The 22,131-nt window shown below is 42.8% G+C and overlaps 1 protein-coding gene across 1 annotated transcript in view; it reads left to right on the top strand.

Annotated features, from left to right (window-relative positions):
• Positions 1–22,131, top strand: part of CHCHD3 (coiled-coil-helix-coiled-coil-helix domain containing 3) — a 449,808-nt gene that overhangs the window by 414,834 nt on the left and 12,843 nt on the right. Inside the window, exon 7 of the mRNA XM_030216571.1 lies at positions 8,223–8,358. Within this exon, the coding sequence (XP_030072431.1) occupies positions 8,223–8,358 (136 nt within the window). The remainder of the gene's footprint in view (positions 1–8,222; positions 8,359–22,131) is intronic.

Here is a 22,131-nt window from a genome sequence, read left to right as displayed (position 1 = left end):
GCGTGGTGTGAAGCAGGCTCTCTTTCTCCTTTCACTGCTCCAATTTCTTCAGTGTTGACGTTCCTGCAAGAAGGTCTGGACAAAGGCCTGTCGCTCAGTTCCCTTAAGGTCCAGGTAGCGGCTCTGGCTTGCTTCAGGGGCCGCCTGAAGGGTGCTTCCCTGGCTTCGCAGCCAGATGTGGTGCGCTTTCTCAAGGGGGTTAATCACCTGCGCCCTCCTCTGCACTCAGTGGTGCCTGCGTGGAATCTCAACCTGGTGCTAAGAGCATTGCAGAAGCCGTCGTTTGAACCCTTGTCAAGGGCATCTCTGAAAGACCTGACGTTGAAAGCAGTCTTTTTGGTGGCTATCACTTCAGCCAGAAGAGTTTCCGAGCTCCAGGCGCTCTCATGTCGAGAGCCTTTTCTACAGTTCACTGAGGCAGGAGTGACTATTTGCACAGTGCCTTCCTTCCTGCCCAAGATTGTTTCTCGCTTCCATGTGAATCAGCAGCTCTGTCTCCCTTCCTTTCGTAGGGAGGACTACCCAGAGGAGTACTCTGCTCTTAAATATCTGGATGTGAGACGAGTCATCTTCAGATACTTGGAAGTGACCAATGATTTCCGGAAATCGGATCATCTGTTTGTCCTGTTTGCAGGTCCTCGTAAGGGTCTGCAGGCTGCTAAGCCTACAGTGGCAAGATGGGTCAAGGAAGCCATTGCAGCGGCTTATGTGGCCGCAGGGAAGGTGCCGCCTATCCAGCTGAAGGCTCACTCCACGAGAGCTCAGGCGACCTCGATGGCAGAGGCCGGATCCGTCTCCTTGGAAGAGATATGCAAGGCGGCAACTTGGGCTTCGGCTCATACATTCTCCAAGCATTACCGTTTGACTGTGGCTGCACGGGCGGAGGCCCGGTTTGGAGCTTCAGTGTTGAGGTCAGGGATTTCTATGTCCCGCCCTGGGTGAGTACTGCTTCGGTACATCCCACCAGTCTATGGATTGATCAGCTTGATGATATGGAAGGTAAAATTATGTATAATCATACCTGATAATTTTCTTTCCATTAATCATAGCTGATCAATCCATAGCCCCTCCCAGATATCTGTACTGTTTTTATTCTGGTTGCATTTCAGGTTCAAGTTTAGTCTTCAGTTACTTCAGAAAGACTTCGTGTTCAAGTTTTTTCACTTGGATTCTTCAAGAGTTAAGACGAGTTTGTGTTACAGTGAGCTGCTGCATTCCTCTCCCCTCCGTTTTACGGGGCTGGATTGAGACTTAAAATTCTGCCGGCACTCCCTCCCGCTTCGTGCGGCTGTAGGGCAGCTTTGTACCCTCCCGCTTCGGCGGTGTTAGGGTCAGTCAGCTCCTCCCGCGGTTGCGGTTGCAGGATAAGCCAGATCCCCCCGCATCGGCGGGTGTGGTGTCCCTCCCCCGCTCCGCGGGGATGAGCTGGACGGATTCCCCTCCCCCACTTGTGTGGGGATGAGCTGGGTTAATTCCCCTCCCCCGTTTCGGCGGTGGTGAGCTGGGCAGAGTGTCCCTTTGTGGGTGTAATTCTCTAAGTGCTGAGTCCTGCGGATGGAGCTTTGATATCGACATACTGAGGAGTTTCCGGCAGCACATGACCACATATAGGGAGGCAAAAGTTTGCTCTCTATCTCCACCTGCTGGTAGATGGACACAACCCACCAGTCTATGGATTGATCAGCTATGATTAATGGAAAGAAAATTATCAGGTATGATTATACATAATTTTACCTTTGTAGGTGCAGTGAAAAATAATTCTGTGGGCGCCCAAAACACACGTCTACGCTACCGCAGGCCATTTTCAGTGCACCTTAGTAAATGGGCCCCTAGCTTTGTTCAGATGAGGGATTACGTTACCTCAAGAAAATTTTGACTGGATGGTAACTTCTGGAAGAAGTTGGAAAGCAGTGGTCAAAACTAAAAGGAGCTATTGTAAGGGCAACAAACCTTTTTATAATGAAAGTAAATAAAAATAATAAGAAAAGGAGGGCTGCTTTGGTTCTCAAAAATAGTAGCTGAAAAGGTAAGGCAAAAGAGGTCAGCCTTTATAAATTACAAGAGATCGCAGAAAGAAGAAGACAAGCAACAATATCTGGAAACGCTAAGAGAAGTTGGTAGAGTAGACAGGAAAGCAAAGATGCAAATGGAAGAAAAAATAGCCAGTTTTGTAAAATGAGGGGACAAGACATTTTTTAGATACATTACTGATATGAGGAAGTGCAAAAGTGTCATTGTGAGTCTCGAAATTGAAGAAGAGGTATATGTAGAAGCTAATAAAGATAAGGCGGAATTGCTTAACAGTCAAGTATTTTAAACTTATTAGAGCACTCTAGTAGTTCCTATTAGTTCATCAGAGCTATTATTGAGCACATTTTCAGCCCCTTGAAACATTCTTGCTGCATGAACCCTAATTCCAAAAGACCATCCTTTGTTTTCTTATAGTTATAATTATGCTGTTTTTCCCTAGGGAATCTACTATAATAAAACTCACCCTCAACGTTCTGAGGACACTGACATCAGTGAAGCCAAGCTCTGACTTCCTTCAAAAAAAGGTTCGAAGGTTCGTGGTGGTGAAGCCACCAAAATCGCTCCGGGCCCCGCCCTCGAGGGCGGAGCAATGGCAGAACAACGAAGGGGTTGGCAGGGAGGGAGGCGGGGGGGGGGGGAATCGCTCCGGGCCCCGCCCTCGAGGGCGGAGCAATAGCAGAACAACGAAGGGGTTGGCAGGGAGGGAGGCGGGGGGGGGGGGAATCGCTCCGGGCCCCGCCGTCGAGGGCGGAGCAATGGCAGAACAACGAAGGGGTTGGCTGGGAGGAAGGCGGGGGGGGGGGGAATCGCTCCGGGCCCTGTCCTCGCATCAAACATCATGACGTTGGGGGCGGAGCAATGCCACAACAACGAAGGGGTTGGCCAGGGAGGGAGGGAGGGGGGTGTTGGTGACGAAAACCTTGCTAGCGCCCGTTTCATTTGCTCTGAAACGGGCTTCTTCTTTTACTAGTAATTTTATAAATCATTTTCCATGTGTACAGCATGTTTTGCTGTGAAAAATGGCTGTTATAAAATTGCCTGGGATATATAACTGTAAAAAGTAGGTGCACAGAAAGATGGCACCTACTTTATGTAGGGATTGTCAGAATAGAGAGTCTAAACCCAAAATAACAATCTCTCAGATCAACTAACGTTCAACAAAATATACTACAACAACTATAAGTTTTATATTTTTATAATGGCTTTTATCACAGCCATTATAGATAAGGGTGAATCTCAGAATCATAAATAAGCAAAGCTCATATTGTCATACATGTTATGACACTCACGCCTATTTTTACTAAGGTGTGCTATAGGCACATTAGCGTTGTTAACACGCGTTAAATGCTAATGCGCCCATAGAAATGTATAGGTATGTTAGTGTTTAACGCGCCTTAACTTTAAAGGTGCATTAAAAATGCTAACGCACCTTAGTAAACATACCTGTCAGTGAGCTATAAACCGCTCGGTGATGTTCTGTTTTATGCCATCATTGATCCATCTCAATAAAGGTGCAGAAACACAAAAGTGCTAACCAAAGTGTGGGGTGTCCAAAATAATTACTGAATTTAATAAGACTAAAGTGCACAGCATAAAATAAAGCATTTAGCTTTAGAGATCGTCAGCTGCACATCACAGTCCCTTCAGCTACACGGTATCAATCTCCAACTTCACTCCAAAGTTTTGCTTACTAAGGCTGTATCAAGAGGCAAGGAAGAGCGAGGCTTGAATCATGAAAAAGCCTCATGCTTTAAATGTGGCATCTGAGCCTCTTGAAACCTCCCTGTTGGCAGGAAACAGGAAATGACATCACCTCTTATTGAGGTTTAAGGATTATTAGAATTTTGAGAGCAAACGTGATATAGATTTAGGTTAGGCTCTCTATTCTATCATAGGTATCATAAAATGTAAAAATCACTCAATCACTTATCTGAAGAATCACTTTCTCTTCAAACTTGATGGAGACTCCAGCTCCAACTGTAGCAATCAACTGGCACAAAAAAAATCATTCCATCAGACTATCCGTAAATAAATATTTTTCATATCTGTCTATGACATATGATATATAGTGATATACAGACCTCCCTCACAGTCGGAGGAAGTGGACAGAGACTTAATTGAAGACATCCGCAAGATAGCTAGGAAAGGTGACTTCAATATGCCGGATGTTGATTGGGGTGTCCCGGCTGCGGGGTCATGTAGAAGCAAAGAGATCTTAGATTCCCTACAGGAAGAATTGTTCCGGCAGTGGGTATCGGAATCAACGTGGGATGGAGCTGTTCTGGACCTGGTGCTTTTGAATGGAGAGTACGTTTCTGACGTTAAGGTGGCGGACCATTGGGTGTCTAGTGATCGTATGTTATGGTTCAATACTAAAACAGAAGAGAGGGCTCACTCGAGATTGAAGGTCCTGGATTTCAAAGGAACTAACTTTGCCGAGATGGGGGAATTTCTCAAAGAACAGTTAGCGGGATGGGAATAGCTGAAGGATGTAGAACAGCAATGGACAAGACTGAAAGGAGCTACATTAAAGGCCACTAACCTTTATGTTAGAAAATTGCATAAAAGTAAGAGGAAAAGAAGGCCTCTCTGGTATTTGAATGTAGTAGCTGAAAAGATAAGGGAAAGGGGGCTAGCCTTTGCACGTTATAAGACGACTCAGAAAGATGAAGACAGGAGAGAATACCCAAGTAAGCGAAGAGGAGCTGGAAAAGCTATCAGGAAAGCAAAGTGGCAAATGGAGGAAAAGATAGCTAATACGGTAAAATTGGGGGACAAGACCTTTTTCAGATATGTAAATGACAAGAGGAAGTGCCATAGTAGCATTGTGAGGCTCAAAGCTGAGGGTGAGAAATATGTGGAAGATGATAAGGAAAAGGCTGAACTGCTTAACGGTTATTTTAGTTCGGTGTTCACGAATGAAAGACCAGGGGTAGGGTGCAGAAAACAAAGGCTAACGGGGTTGGATGTATGGTAGACCAAGACCCGTTTACGGAGGACTGTGTTCGTGAGGAGCTTGCCAAACTAAACGTAGACAGAGCGATGGGGCCTGATGGGATACACCCGAGGGTGCTTAAGGAACTCGGAGAAGTTCTGTCGGCTCCACTGACGAACCTCTTCAATGCTTCCTTAGAAACTGGAGTGGTCCCGGTGGACTGGAGAAGGTAGGATGTGGTTCCCTTGCACAAGAGTGGAATTAAGGAAGAGGTTGGGAATTACAGACCTGTCAGTCTGACCTCGGTGGTGAGTAAGCTAATGGAAACACTTCAAAAAAGGAGGATTGTGACATTTCTTCAACTACATGGAATGACTTCACTAGTGGCAGGTAGTGTCAGACAAATCTGACTGTCTTCTTCGACTGGGTGACCAAACAGTTGGATGTGGGAGGGGCGCTTGATGTGGTATACTTGGATTTCAGCAAAGCCTTTGACACGGTTCCGCACAGGCAACTGATAAATAAATTGAGTGCCCTCGGTGCGGGACCTAGAGTAACTGATTGGGTAAAAAATTGGTTGAATGGTAGGAGACAGAGGGTGGTGGTAAATGGAGCTTGCTCTGAAGAAAAGGAGGTCGTCAGTGGAGTACCGCAGGGATTGGTCCTAGGGCCGGCTCTTTTTAACGTCTTTGTGAGCGATATTGCGGAAGGGCTGTCTGGTAAGGTTTGTCTCTTTGCGGATGATACTAAACTGTGCAACAGGGTGGACACCCTGGAGGGTGTGAATGACATGAGGAAGGACCTAGCGACGCTAGAGGAATGGACCGATATTTGGCAACTAAGGTTTAATCCCAAAAAATGCAGGGTCATGCACTTGGGTCGCAAAAATCCGAGGGAACGGTACAGTATAGGGGGTGTAGTGCTTCAGTGTGCGAAGGAAGAGCGGGACTTGGGGGTGATTGTGTCTGACGACCTTAAAGCTTTCAAACAGGTAGAAAAAGCGACGGCCAAAGCCAGAAAGATGCTTGGGTGCATAAAGAGAGGCATGACCAGCAGGAAAAAGGAAGTGATAGTGCCGTTGTATAAGTCTCTGGTGAGGCCTCATTTGGAGTACTGCGTGCAGTTCTGGAGACCACACCTACGGAAAGATATAACAGGATGGAGTTGGTCCAGAGGGCGGCTATGAAATTAGTAAGCGGTCTTGAATGCAAAAATTATAGGGACAGGCTTATGAACCTCAACATGTATACGCTGGAAGAGAGGAGGGAGAGAGGAGACATGATAGAAACGTTTAAGTATCTCAAGGGCATTTATGTATAGGAAGAGAGCCTTTTTCAAATGAAGGAGAGCTCTGGAATGAGGGAGCATGCGACAAAGTTAAGACGAATAGGCTTAGGAGTAATAAGGAAGTATTATTTCACAGAAAGGGTGGTGGAGGCATGGAATAGCCTCCCGGTGGAATTGGTGTTGTCGAGGACTGTTCCAGAATTTAAAAGGCATGGGATAAGCATGTGGGATCGCTTAGGAACAGGAAGAATTAGGGGTTACAGAGGATGGGTCATATGGCCTTTATCTGCTGTCATGTTTCTGTGTTTCTATGACCTTGTTTGGCAAGGAGTAGGTGGTGATATTCATGATATTGAGTTTTTGTAAAAAAAGAAATAAAATCGGTGCAATTTTGGAACTTTTTATATGTGCGTTTATAAAATTGTGGCCCTCCCCCCCCCCCCCCCCAAAACACACATATAAATGTATATATTTATTTTATCGTTGTTTTGCCGTTGATACTTATAGAGTTGGAATATTTGTTTTTGATCATAATTAAATAGACAGTACGATGACTGAAGTGTGGACAAGCGTGTTTAGTTTCCTGACTGTTTGGAATTCAGCAGAGAATGTTTCCAGATTTTGTTGGGATTAGGAGAGTATCTCTGCATATCAGACCTTTATGGGCCATCCAGTCTGCCCAACAAGATAAACAGAATATGTGCAAATGCCGTTCTTGCACGTATAATTTAGGCGCACCCATTTAGGTCACCTAAAAGCAGGCCTAAATACCTGCGCCCAAGTTAGGCACAGATCAGGTGTATTCCATAATAGTGCACATTGTTTTTTTCAGTGCCCACAACCCACTTATTCCACGTCTTTGGCCATGCCCCCATTTTGGCTACGTGCATTAGAACTTACGCACACCGCATCACAGGATATGCCAAGAAAGCTGTGCGCGTAAGTTCCAATTAAAGCCAATCAGTGCCGTCAACCGGTTAAGTACCAGTTGTCGGCACTGATTGGCTTGTTAATCAGTTAGGTTTTGCATGCAATTTGGCCATGCGGACAAATTAGCACACGCAACTTAAGGCACCATTTATAGAATTTGGAGAAAAGTTAATAGAACTTTTAACACAGCCTATATTATCTGGGGGACAAAGGACAGAAAAAATATATATTTAGGAAATCATAGGAACAAGTCTTATTAAAATGAGACTGGAAAATCCAGTTTTCCCGCAAAGGCTGGAAAACTGGATTTTCCAGTATCATTTTTATAAGACTTGTTCCTTTGATTTCCTAAATATATTTTTCTGTCCTTTAGTCCCTCAGAGAAGCTACCAATGCACAATGAGGATTGGTCTAAAAATCAGTGCATAGGATTTAAGGGAGGGGTCCAATTTTCTAAAAATATAAGGACCTTTTGAGCCACACTTTTTAAACATGATGCAATTATATTTATGCATCAAATTGTGTAACTAACCTTTTTTTTTTTTTTTTTTTTTTTGCTGTGTGTTTTTTTTTTCCAACTTTGTGGCTGGGATCTTAGCATGATGAGTCTTCATTCGCCAGTGCATGACCCTTGAATCATGGATCATAATTCATACATCAGCTGTAACCCTTAAAAATGACGACAGCTGCCTCTAAATCCCTAAGGGCTGTGAACACTTCTTCTTCTGCATAGCAGTACAAAGCACCTTAGAGAGCCGTAGGGCTGACCTGCAAGTAATTTTCTGCCTGAAAATTTTCTGAATGCCAAATTTAGGTGACTCAGTTCCATATATTGGACTGATCAAGAGAAACATTGAATAAGCTAGGTTGTAATTTGCTACAGCCTGCAAATAAAATACTAACTTGTCATTTTGTGTGTGTAGTTGAGGGGATGTTTTCATCTAACTTCATTTTCCTGGTTGGCTAGAAACTGAACTACAATGAAAATATTTTGCATATTTGCAGCCAACAAAATAATAGCTTTGTTTGCTTTCTCTAGGCGATATGAAGTTCATCCAATTTGTGCTGACCTGCAGGAAAAAATTCTCCAGTGCTATCAAAAGAACTCCCAGCAGTCTCTGAGCTGCTCTGCCCTGGCCAACCAGTACCTGCACTGCGTCAACAGTGCCAAACAGGTAAGTATAAAGAATACAGTAAATATTGTAACAGGGGAGTGACCTTATTTTTCTGTGAAAAATATTGTGAGGAAGGTATTTAGGAATCTACTTAATGGATGGACAAATTGCCCAAGTGTTCTTTACCCCTCCCCCCCCCCTCACTCCCCACACAATTGTATTTAATTTAAGTTTTATAAAAGAAGAAACCAGTACAATAAAATTTTAAGAAATGGGAAATTCAAGATTGTACTTTTGATTTCAGATTTTAATAGTAATGCACCAGCTCACACCCATTCACTAATTAACACAGCAGTCAGGTAAGGTGCATAGTGTGGCACATCAGTTTCCTGATTACCTTTTTCATTGGACTAACTTAATGTATCTTTGACAAGCTTTTATTGGGTCAGTGAAGAAACAATGCAGTTACACTGTGTTTAAATACTACAAACTCATCGAGGTCTTTAGCTGTCTGCATATGCTTATTACAGCTCAGTCAGAGGGTGGGGGAATAGACAGAGGTGGCCATCAGTGGATCTGCAAGCCATATTTAACCTAATTCAGTAGGCACTGCTAAGATAAGATTCTATATAATAAAGAGAAATGATACTTTACAGGTCAAAGGCCGTATGTCTGAATATGGATGAGAAAACTAGTACCTCTATTGAATCCTTTTGTGTTAGTTTCAAAGTATTTAATCATTCTAATTTCAAATGTTTTCTATTCTTGTGGTGCTCTTAAAGTTTCCTTTACGTACCTTTATTTTAAGGGCATTAGGGGAGTTCACTTACTGACCTGTTCTTCTGTTAATTTTGTAAAAGCTTATGGTATGTCATAAGAACATAAGAATTGTCAAACTGGATCTGACTAAAGATCTATCTTGCCCGGTAACCTGCTTCAAATGGTGGCCAAGCCAGGTCACAACTGCCTAGCAAAATCTTCAAAAGTAGCAAGATTCCATGCTACTTACCCCAGGGATAAACAGTGCCTTTCTTGAGTCTTCCGTAATAACAATTTATGGACTTTGAGACTGATATTCAAAGCTTCCCACCACCTAACTGGGACACTGAGGAGTCTTTTACTTAGGCATTGGTGTCTTTTAGCGTACGCAAAAAACGCCAGCGCTCCTTAGTAAAAGACCCTCTTGATCGGACAGTGCTGCTGATTATTCCCAGAGACCACCCAGACAAAAAGTGGGCAGGTCAGTGGCCAATCCAGGTCACAAATACCTGGCAAGATCCCAAAAAAGTTCAATACATTTTAATCTGCTTATCCCAGCAGTGGATTTTCCCCAAGTCATTTTAATAATGGTCTATGGACTTTTCCTTTAGGAAGCCATCCAAACCTTTTTTAAACCTGCTAAGCCTTTACCACATTCTCTGGCAACGAATGTCTCATAGTTCACATGAGCAAATTTGGATAATTTTGTGTTATCTGCAAATTTGATCACCTCACTCATTATTCCCATTAGCATATCATTTATAAATATTTAAAAAGGACAGGTCCCAGTACAGATCCCTATGCACTGTTCACCCTCTTCCATTGAGAGGATTGCCCATTTAAACCTACTCTTTTTTTTTCCTTTTGTTCTTAATTTTATTACATTTATCAACAGTAAAAGAAAATAAACACATTTAACAAAAAAACTCAATACAGTACAACAGTGTACTACAAGGAAAACAAAACAATCAATATAGACCACATCATGGATGACTTGCTATTGTATCTGAGCTCCCAATAATAGGAAGAGGTGTTTTCAAAACAGGGTTTAGAGAAATCCCCAAGGGAGGAGGAAACATGTTTCCATTTGGAGAAGGTATTTTAATTGAGTTTTTGAACAGCATATTTATAGCACCTACTGGGGTTTCAGATTCTGCCAGTGCAAGCTTCATTGTTTCTTTCCACTTTCTCATCTTACCACCAGGTGCTCTAATGGTTAGATAACTCTAAAGATACCTGTAGGGCATCCCTAGAATGCATGCGGCTGCTGCACATGGAGGCTTGATTTTAAGCAGCAGCTTGATGATGTCCTATTGGGATGCTAGTGTGCTCCCAAGTAGCCCAAAAGGCTCCTATCTGTCACCAGTAGTGCAGCAGAGCCCAAACAACAGATGATAATTCTCAGCCAACTCCCAGGGAGAGTTGATTTTAAGCACCAGCCTGATGATGTCACACTGGGACAGGGCTTCTTGGTAAATCCATTCTATATTGATTACTTCCAGGAATAAGGGATGGTGTTCCATAGTCTATCTGGCTAAAAGTGGTTTATGGTTTTTTTTTCCCCTCCAGAGACTTGTCTAAATACTTTTTATAATAATTACTTTGACCACATCCTCTGGCAACAAATTCCACAGCTTGATTGTACAATGAGTGAAAACAATACTCCAATTTGTTTTAAATGTGCTATCTTTTAGTTTCATGGTGTGCATCCTTGATTTTAGCACTGTATGAAAGGTTAAACAACTATTCCCTATTTACCTGTTCAAGCCCACTCTTGATTTTTATAGACCAATTATATATCCCTTTTTAGCCATCTCTTCTCCAAAACTAAAGAGTCCTACCCAGTTTAGTTATTCATTCACAGGGAGCCATTTCATTCCCTTTTATCATTTTAGATTCCATTCTCTGTACTTTTTCTAGGTATGCCATATCTTTTTTTTTCAGGTGGGATGACTGGAATTGCATATAATACTTAGGGTGTGTCATGAAATGACTAGCCTCCCACCTGGGGTTACCTCGCAACCACTTAGAGGGTCTATCCCCAGCACAGCTCGGGTCCGCTTGCACCTGCCACTCGTGCTCTACACAAGCACCTTCCTCCCACCGACTGGGTCACAACCGCCTCTATGCGAGTCTCCCGCTCTCAAATTATCCCCAGTGATTCCTAGGTTACTGGAGCCACACTCCCAGTGGTCCCACAGTTCCAAGGAAGCACTCAAAGACCTAACACACAAACTACCAGGATTATTTATCAGTCCAGACAAACAGGGCAAACAAACAATTATGTTTATTCTCTTAAAAAATATTGAACAGTGGAACAAAATAGTGCAATTGGCAAACAATAACAGGTAACTGAAATATGGATCAATTATAGCACTAACTAAACACTTGCATACTTCCTACAAAGTACCTGGGTAGATCGGGGCATATATCTGTTCACAGAGCTTCAGCAAAAAGATCTTTCTTTCTCTTCTCCCAGGCTGAAACTGAAGTAACAGCCAGCATCTGCTGGGTAATTTGAAACTCCAGGCCAATCAGAGCCCAGAACAGTCAAGTTTCAAATAAATTCTGGTTACATCACTACAGACACTTCGTATTATCTGTGTGTCAACTAAAAAAAAAAAAAAAGAAGTCAGGCCTCTGTAACAGCTTTAAGCATAAACATGCACCATTTGCTGGCCAAACAGGAGAAATACACTTCAGACATATTTAAGACAGAAAAATATCCAATACATTTCACAGTTTTAAAACACACTGTTTCTTCACAGGGCGTAGTTGCACTATGGATCAATACAGGGACATTAGTATTGTCCCCATTTTAATTTCTATTAGCTTCCTAAGAATTTTGAACATTCTGTTTGCTTTTACAGGTGTGATGGAGTTATTTTCACCAAAGGTATGTTCTCTGAGAACAAGCAGGCAATAATATTCTCACATATGGGTAACGTCATCCATGGAGTCCAGTGCAGACAATGTCAAGTGCACTGTCACTAAATCTTTGAGGCAGTGCCCCCGCCATGCATTCAAGGGTGCCTTCCCTCGCAACGCTTAAGTGCGGGACCAGCAATCTATCATTTTTCTTGGAGCAGAGAGGTGTTTTTTTTTTTTAAATCTCTGCTCAGTGCGTCACTTTTTCCTTTTTGGTCCCTTCCCTTTTTTGGGATATTTTTTCTTCATATTCTTCTTTTTTCAGTACTAATTTGTTAGGTTTAGTCATTTCTTAAATTATTTTTATTCTTCAGTTTTCAACTTTTGGGGCCTCTGAACCCATCTTTTGCCCATGAACCATGGATGGTTTTCAGGTATGCGACTACTCAAACTCCCCGAGCCATAGAGCCTTTTGACCTTGTGTCGGTCGTTTTTCCCTCCATGTCAACAAGGGTGCCGAGTGGCTTTAAGTAGTGTACTCCTTGCAATAGGACCCCCATAACAAATGTGTTCGGTGCTTTGGTCCAGAGCATCGGTCTGTACAGCGGTAGTGGAAGGACTCTGTGGCCTCTTTGGCAGTGCTGCGTGCATTGAGGGACCTGCAGCATTAAAAAAAAACCTAAGAAGCATCTCCATCGTTCTTCCTCCAGGCACTTTTCCAATAACTCCCCTACATCGACGTCCTCGCCACAATGGCCACTCTCTTTCTCTCCAACTTATTTCTCATAGAGATTTCAGGGCTACTGCTTTCGCAGTCTATACAGACTTACAGGTTGCTTGTGCCAACCTCATCCCAGCCCATCGATATATTGGAGAGATATTCACAGGAGAGGTCCCACATATTGGCTTTGTGTCAACCCTCTAGGGCAGCATGAACACAACCAATGCATGTGTTGACATCGACAGAGGAACTTTCTCCAGGAGTGGAGGAGTAGCCTAGTGGTTAGTGCAGTGGACTTTGATCCTGGGGAACTGAGTTCGATTCCCACTGCAGCTCCTTGTGACTCTGGGCAAGTCACTTAACCCTCCATTGCCCCTGGTACAAAATAAGTACCTGAATATATGTAAACCGCTTTGAATGTAGTTGCAAAAACCTCAGAAAGGCGGTATATCAAGTCCCATTTCCCTTTCCAACTTTGGTGACTCATCTACTTCGACACACCTTTACGCAGAGTTGACACTCTATTCCAGAAACGTCCCATGAACAGCGCTTTGAAGAGCCAGACACAGACCTCTGACAGTTGAGGTAGCCCCAAGGAAAACTGATAGTGTATAGGATACAGAAATCCATTGGGTTTGACAAAACACATTTGCTTCATCATTCCCTAGTTGTGGAATCTGTTTTTAAATGCACTCACAGTTCAAGATCTCATGCTTCTGTTCCTCCAGGAAGAGAAGCTAGAACATTGGACTCTCGTGGCAGAAAAACTTTTGAAGCTTCAATGCTAACCAATCACATATTGATTATCAACTTTATTTCACATTTTACTTAAAATCTCTAATACAGAGTACTCTATTCTATGCAGAATGTCTTCCCCCTGAAAAAAACTGAGGAATTCCATAAGCTGTACAGGAAACTTCTCGACTGTTGTAAATGTCTAGCAAGACAGGCCTTCGATGCTTCTTCATGCATTTCTGCCTTAGCAATAGCAATGTGACATCTCTTCTGGCTCAGGGTCTCCTAACACAGATCTGCTGTTCAGGACCATATAGCACAGTGTTTCCCAAATCCGGTCCTGGAGTACCCCTTGCTAGTCAGGTTTTCAAGATATCCACAATGAATACTCATGAAAGAAATTTGCAGGCAGTTCATGCAAATCTCTCTCATGAATATTTATTGTGGATATCCTGAAAACGTGACTGGTAACTGGTAAGGGGTACTCCAGGACTGGATGGGAAACACTGGTCTAGCAGATGTCCTTTGTTGTGGAGAAAACGTGTTTGGAGACAAAAATCAAGGAAGTGACCAACCTAATTAAAAAAAACATACAGATACTATAAAAACTCTATCCAGGACACAGACTTCTGCTTCTTCTTCTAGAAGATTTCAGAAGGATATTGATGCTCAAATTACTATGTCTAAGCATCATTACACTCCTGTTCCTCCTCCTCAGACTGTGCCTTAGTGCTCATGTCTAAGGCAGCAGCAGAGTCAAGAATCCCAGACACCTTCTCAGTCTAAACGGCCCAATTTTTGACTTCTTCCTAGAGAGCATTGCCACCATACAGTTGCCAATACCAAGCAACCTACCGGTTGGAGGGAGGCTCATTCTCTTCCGATAGAGGTGGTCTCTCATAACTTCCAACCGTTGGGTGCAACACACCATCTGGCATGGCTGCGCTTTGTGTTGAGAAAGAAGACCTCCCAACCATCAGTCAAGAGAGTCTTGTTTTAGCTCTCTCCAAATGAAACTACTTTAAGAAGAGCTCTTGGCCCACCTCCAGCAGAATGCAATAGAATCAGTTCCTCTACCAGACAAAGATCAAGGGTTCTTTTCTTGGTATTTTCTAATACCAAAAAAGATGGGGCAGGGGGAGCGTATCCAATTCTCAATCTGTGAGACTTGAACAAGTTTCTACTAAGAGAAAACGTTCGCATTGTTTCCCTGGGATCAGTACTTCCCATGATACAGCTCAATGATTGGCTTTTCTCTCTAGATCTAAGGGAGGCATAAAAGCACATACCTATTCTCCCTGCAAATGGAAAGTTTCTCCACTTCTGCTGCGGCAGCCTCCACTATCAATACAAGGTCTTACTATTTGGCTTGGCTTTAGCTCTTTGAGTATTCATGAAGTGTTTGATAGTAATAGTGGCAATACTTTGCACGTGAGGCATTCACATCTTCTATCTGGACAACTAGTTTATCAAGGCAGACTCCTGGGAGTTGGCACACACCTCCATTCTGTCTGCCATCAGGCTTCCAGAACTCCTCAGGTTTGTAATCATTTACCTCAAATCACATCTCCAACCAGTTCACAGGGGCTCTCCTCAATATTATGCAGGACCGGGCCTTCCTTCTTTCTTCAAGTGAGAGGAAGCACTGACTCTGGCCACTCAGGTGTTCAAATCCACCCAAGTATCTGCTTATCAGATGTTCCACCTACTCAGTCACATGACTTCAACAGTCCATGTAACATGTTCGCTCAACTCCACTTCTGAATTGCTCAGTGGATGATCTTCTCTCAGTAGTCCCAGGGCACAGGATTGCTCTCAGCTCAAATTCGAGTCACTCCATAGTTATGTCACTCTACAGTGGTGGATGGTGTCCAAGAATTTCACCCAGGGTCTTCCATTTCAACCTGCTCCACATCACAAATTCCTTACCACAGATGCACTTCATATTACAAAGTCCTCACCATGGATGTGTCCATGGTAGGTTGGCATGCACATCTTGATGGTCTTCACACACAAGGTTATTTGGTCCCCATGGGAGAAATGACGACATGTCAATCTGGAATTGCGGGCAGTCTGGAATGCTCTCAAGACTTTTCAAGACCTCATTCTTGCTCAGGTCATAGTTGTTTGCACAACCAGGTTGCAAACAAGGGGGAACAGGTTCATATCACCTCCATGGGCAAGCCATACAGATATGGACTTGGGTAGCTTCACAAAACATTTCCCTAAGAGCCGTTTACCTAGCCGGCAGACAAATTGAACAGAGTCCTGCAACCTTATGATTGGTCACTCAGAGTCGCTGTAATTTGTCAAATATTCCAGCAGTGGTGGATTTGTTCGCATCTCTTCAGAACAACAATTTTCCCCGCTCTTCCAGGATTTATGCACCCAACCGAACAGCCCTGGATGCTTTTTGCTCCACTGCCTCTCATAGGGAAAACTCAAACTGCGTTAAGACCCTGGGACCATGATTCTAACTGCTTCTTACTGGTCTCATCAGATCTAGTTCCCTCTCCTCTTAGAGTTATCTTCCAAAAAACCATTAAGGTTAGATCCTTTTCCAATCCTCCTTCACCCAGACCCTCGCTCTCTAGCCCTAATGACTTGGGTCCTAACAGCATAGACTTACGTTCCTTAAATCTTCCTGAAAGAGTCTTTAAGATAATCCTAGCCTCCTGAAAACCTTCTACACAAAAATGGTACCATTTCAAGTGGAAGAGATTTTCCCTCTGTTGTGCAGCCCAAAGCATTCAATCCTTTTACGTGCTCTTTTCCTGCTCCTATGGAATGCATCTTCCAGATTCTGTCCTCAAAACTAACTCAGTCAGAATACGAGTGCTATTAGTGCGTTTTACTTCAGAGTTGATAATAAACCAGTTTCTATTCATCTCCTCATAATAAGATTCATGAAAAGTTTATTTCATACCCCTCCTATCAAACCACCGTTTGTGGTTTGGGATCTCAATGTCATCCATTGAAGACGTTTTCAAGGTGGCTACGTGGTCTTCTATCCACACTGTCACTGCTCGCTACTGTCTCAGCATTCTAAGTGGGATAGCCAATTTGGGCAAACAGTCCTGCAAAATCTTTTTACTATTTAAAAGTCAACTCCGCACTCCGGCCCTTTTTTCCATCAGGCTCACTATCAACTAAATTGCAGGATTTATTTATGTTAGCCTGGTAGCTAGTGAGTCCCATATGTGAGAATATTATTCCTGTTTGACCTCGGAGAAAGCTAAGCTACTTACCTGTAACAGACGTTCTCTAATGACAGCAGTCATATAGTCTCACATCTCTCCCACCTCCCCTTGGAGTTGTCTTCTTAGCTTTAGGACTGTACTGCTGGTCTGGTGGGAAAACACCCATGCATGTGCCGTGGGGGCACTGCCTCATAAAGTGACAGTGTACAGAAGCATTGCCATGCTGGGACAGACCAAGGGTCCACTTGGCAGTGTCCTCACCAGTCTCTGTGGATGATGTCACCCATATGTGAGAATATATACCTGCTGTCCTCGGAGAACACCTGCTATAGGTAAGTAACTTAGTTTTCTTGTACAGTGCATATTGCTGGCTTGTCAGAAGCATTGAGTGTGAGTTTATAACATTATAAATATTTGATCAGCCATTTAGGTTCATTTCTTTTTCTCTTTGGTGATTTGGCAGTTGCAAAGTAATGGCTAACCCAGTGCAAACCTAATAGAGATTTATTAGAAGCCAGTGACTCGTCAGGCACACTAATGATCTGTTTTGTAACTTGCTCAAAGCTATATGTACAGTACTAGTGGGAAAGCCAGAGATTCATTTGGATTCTTTCCTAAAAATTCCTTTGGTATATGTAAAAAGCAATTATTGGAAGTTCAGATATTTTACTTGTCAAAAACTTCTCTTTCTGTCCCCTTAACAAGCAACTAAGCTTGTAACCTCAGTCTTAACCAAAACACTTGGGAGCCATTAACTAACTCATAACATGCCAAACTTCATTTCACTGCCACATTACAGTGAAATAAAAGGGGCAGTGAAAAAATATATAAAGGCCACAGGGTTTATAAAGAGAAGCCACTTTTCTGTAAACTATTTGCTTTTATACCATGTGCTGCTTGCCTGATAATGGGGTGGACGGTTGTCAAACTTATTTAGGTGGGTGCATGGACAGTTTGAAAATTACCTTGCATCAGTTTGGCTGAAAGTATTCACTAAGTTCCATGGTGTGCATGGTTTTAGCCAGATTAGATTGAATTTTCAAGTTTGTGTTCTCTGTTTCAGAGCAAAAAGTCTAGGGCCTTTATACCCAAAGACAGTTTTCAAAAGGAAATTAGAAATTACCCTTGGACTTAGTTTGTACCTAGGTGGGCTGTTTCAAAATAGCTCCCTTAAAATATTACAGTGAGTTTTCTTTTTACTGTAATTTATTATGCAGACCTTGCATGTTAGCAAAAAACAATTTATATTACTTCAATCCACTGTTGCTCTTAATTTCTATCAGCCTGTACCATGTTGGATTACAGCATCGCCTGTTATCTCGAAAGCCAGTGCCTGCCTTCTTGATAAGACTGTCCAGGATTCTTTCTGATGTTTCTTCTCATAGTTCTCTGTGTTGGTCTGCTGCTATGTAGAAACAGGAACCTCATGTGATAGGCCTGAATTCTGCATGTAGGCTGGATGGTGGTTCCCATGCTAAAAAGCCATAGGGTCCTATTTTGACCATAAGGGTAAGTAGCAGTACCCATAATGAATTCTTTGAGATTTGCCAGGGGTGGAAGGAGAGACTATTCTGCTCCAAGTTTTGAGGGAGCTTGCTCAACAAGAGCATTAGTACCTTCACTGCCAGAATGCATAAAAGAAAAATAAAAACATTTTTTAAAAATCTATGGCAGAGACTTAGGCTGCCAAGTGGATTTTGGTACATAACTCTACTAAACATTTTATTTACAAGTGGTCATCAGTGGATCTGCATTTAACTTAATTCAGTAGGCACTGCTAAGATAAGACCTTACATGGTAAAGACTGGCAGACATGTAACAGAAGATGAGTTTCTCTTACCTGCTAATTCTGTTTGTTGCTCCCAGTTTGATCCAAAGCTGCCCTGGTAAAAATAAATGTGTGAACTATGTGTGAGTGTCACCATCGATTCTCTTATATCTATAGAATTGCTTGGGAAGGGCTTGGCATGAGGGAGGAGGAACAATATAAGTGATCCTGGGAGGAAAAAGATGTCACGGGAATGCTTCCTAAGCAAATTGACATTACTATGGAAAGCCAGCAGATGACACATTGTCCAGACTTGCAGGTGATTAGCAGACAGAGAATTAGCAGATAAGAGAAATTCCTCTGTTGTTATTGTCAAGGTTGTTTTATAAGCATTAAGCAATAAATTACTAGGTTAATTCAGCTGTAGAATAAAATTGTAGGTGTTGTCATGGTAATACACTGCCTAGGTGTATTAAACGTTTAATAAAATGCTGCCATAATACGGTTACCATCAGCATTGTTAGTGCTGTTTTTATTTCAGCCTGAAGACTACTACTACTATTTAGCATTTTTATAGTGCTACAAAGCATACACAGCGCTGCACAGTAGCCCTGTTGGCAGCTTGTGCTGCAAAGTGAGCTAGAGCTCCTTAAACATAGGGTGATTACACTTTACAATTATACAACATCGTCTTTGATTCATGCTGCTGTAGGAGTTTGCTTATGTAAGTTTTTCTGCAGTCCTTCAGTATATTTATTAGTATTATTCCTAGTCATACTTGCATACATTGAGACAGCGGGAGATGAGTAGGCTTTCATATAGAGAGTCAGGGACAAAACAGGTGTCCCTGGAGCTGCTGACTCCTCCATGCCTTAGCTTAGTCTAACCAAATGTATGCTGGAATCATGATGATCATTTTTCTGCTAGGGTGAATTGTGGGTATATCCTGCTGTCTGCTAAAATTTGAAAGTGCTCAGCAGAGTTTGTGAACTTAGATTATAAGCAGTCTAAGGACAAAGGAATATCCTATATAATAATTTCCAACTCCAATGTTCTGAAGCTGACTCCCGTGGCACTGAAGGGTTCGTAGGGTCTGTGCTGCCTGTAACCATCTGTCTTACTGTCCCGCCCTCGCGTCATAATGTTATGACGTCTAGGACTGAACACTGAGAGGGAAGGGGACGCAGCATAGTAGCCAGGCAAAGCAACGCAACGTCACAAACATGAGGGTGTCGGTTTCATCCAACACTGATCTGAATTGTTCTGAGAAGACAAAGATTTTTCCATAGTCATCAGTGCTTCCCAAATAAGAGTCTAAAGTAATACTTTTAGGTTTAAGCATGGAAGGCTGGAAAGATATGACTTGTCTGAGGAGGTTCCTGGAGGAGGAGAAATTCAGGCAGCAAAGGGTCAATTTTCTGGGTAACTCCTACCGTGGCTTTCTCCCTCACCTCAGCTACAACCTACTCTGTAGGTATAAACCGCTGCAGTAGATCACCCAGCATTACTGGATAGCCAGCTCCACTCCCCACACTAGAATCACAAACGGCCATCTTGAGTCAAACTCCTCCAGTCGTGTTAGCCGTATCTAGCAGTGAACTAGGCTGGAGCAGGCGTATCTGAGCTCCAACGTTAAAGATGTCTCACTAAGGGACAAACTATCTTGTAAAGTTTCACCAGGGTCTTGTCCAGCCATCACCGGAGTTAATGCAGAAATTCTGCAAAAGACATGATTGTCCATAGGACCCATCAGAGAGCTTCTGGTCAGAACTGCCGGATAGGTCTGACTTTAGCTTTTCCACTTCTCCATGGAGCAAGGAAAATCAAGATAGGCAAGTAAGTCAAGAAACTCATGTCCTCACAGCGATGCCTTCTTAGACCCACCTCACCAGCTTAGCCCCATTTATATGTTTTTGAAGTGCGATCTCCAGAATTGTACACAGTTCTTTAAATGAAGTCTCACCAGAGACTTATACAGAGGCATTATTACCTCCTTTTTTTCTGCAGGGCATTCCTTTCCTTATGCACCCAAGCATCCTTCTAGTGTTTTCCATCACCTTTTCTACCAGTTTGGCCACCTGTTTTGTTCTCTGTTTCTGTGTTTCTATAAGCACTAGCTGGAACATTGACCTACAGTTAAGGATAAATCCTAAGATATAGCTATTTTATTCTTATTAGTTGATTTGATTTTCTGCCATTCTTCAGTCCTGAATGTGAATTATAACAAATATAAAACACAAAGCAAAATACATCAAAGCCCTTTTACTGAAGTGCAGTAAATTTACGTACTTATCTAAAACCTAGTGCACAACAGGTGCAAAGACAGTGCAGTAAATGTAGGGGGCATGCCCAGCATCACCCTGTATTTTACCACACAGGGCAGACATCACAGGGGCATTGTGTTATATGTAGTGATAGATAGAATGGAGTGCTCACTCTGCCTGCCATGTGGCTGACACTATTTGCCATGTGATTCAGTCCCATTCAAAATTAAATTTAAAAATATAAAATTGCAGCAGTGGTGTCCCCCCCCCCCCCCCCCCCCCCCCCCCCACCGCCGCCGCCATCTCTTCCTGCCCATCTGATTTCCGGCTACCTCTCCAGACATCCAGTCCCCCCGTCCAACTCCCCACCTTCACCATGACCGCTGCACTATTTCCAATCCCTTCTCCCAACACCCTATCCAAGGCATAAGCTCATCACCCGCCCCCCCCTCCCCAAACCTATGCAGTGGTCTTCATTGGTGTTTCAGTGGTCCTAGGTGGAAGCAGCCCCCTTCTGCTACCAACTGGGCTGCACCTGGTGTTTTTGAGACAACTGCTAGGGGGTTATGGTGGCCATTTTAGATTGTGGAACAGTTCCAGGTAGAAGCAGAAAGGGACTGGGGTGGGGTGTCAGGAATGGACAACAAGGGAGCACTAACAAAAAAAAGGGGTGGGGAAAATAGGCTCAATTCAAACAATGGGGCAGACGTATAGATTAGTTAGCAGCTGTATCTACCAGCAGGATGTGGCACCATGAATGTTCATCTCCAACTACGTGGGGATTTTTCCTCTGTTGCAGATTTTTTTCTTCCAACATAACTAGCCTGGTGCTTGCAGTGGTGGACCAGAGACTGTTCAGGGTCCTTCCAGAATCCTGAAATCATAGGCTTTGAATTTGACCATTTAGTGACAGCCTTAAGTAGTTTCTGCAAGTCTCTCCACAGTATTCACAGTACCAGCCAACCCAAGGATCAAACTCAGAGACCACCTGCATGCTGTGTAGGGTGGAAACCTCTGATGACTGCAGGTTAACATAATACTTGCTGTTGAAGTTTGTCAGTCAGTGCAGACTACTCTGTTTCATTATCCTCCTCTTCTTTGTGTTTATCCACCGTTTTTTAAAATTCCTTAAACAATTTTGAGGGCGGCCTTATAAAAAGGCACTTAGGCTGTCAAGACACATAGATACATATATTGTACCTACTTTATAAAAACAACATATGCACATTTATATCTTTATAAAATTACTCCAGGAAATGTAGGCACACACATTTATCTCTGCTCCGAGGCAGATCTAAATATTTTATTTATTTATTTATTCTTGACATTTATACCCCACATTAGCCCAAAATAGACTAAAGTTCAATGTGGCTTATAAACAAACAATAAAGTGAGTAAAACATAATAATGTACAAAATATAACACAAATTACAATACCTTCAAGAAGCAAATTAATACATGTGCAGTAAGTAACCAGGGATTTAAACTATCTCAAGGACAAACAAATAATTAAGGTTG

This window comes from Microcaecilia unicolor, chromosome 10, assembly GCF_901765095.1.
Source record: "Microcaecilia unicolor chromosome 10, aMicUni1.1, whole genome shotgun sequence".
Taxonomy (NCBI): Eukaryota; Metazoa; Chordata; class Amphibia; order Gymnophiona; family Siphonopidae; genus Microcaecilia; species Microcaecilia unicolor.
The sequence above is the reverse complement of the archived record's forward strand: the minus strand, read 5'-3'. Positions and strand labels throughout refer to the sequence as shown.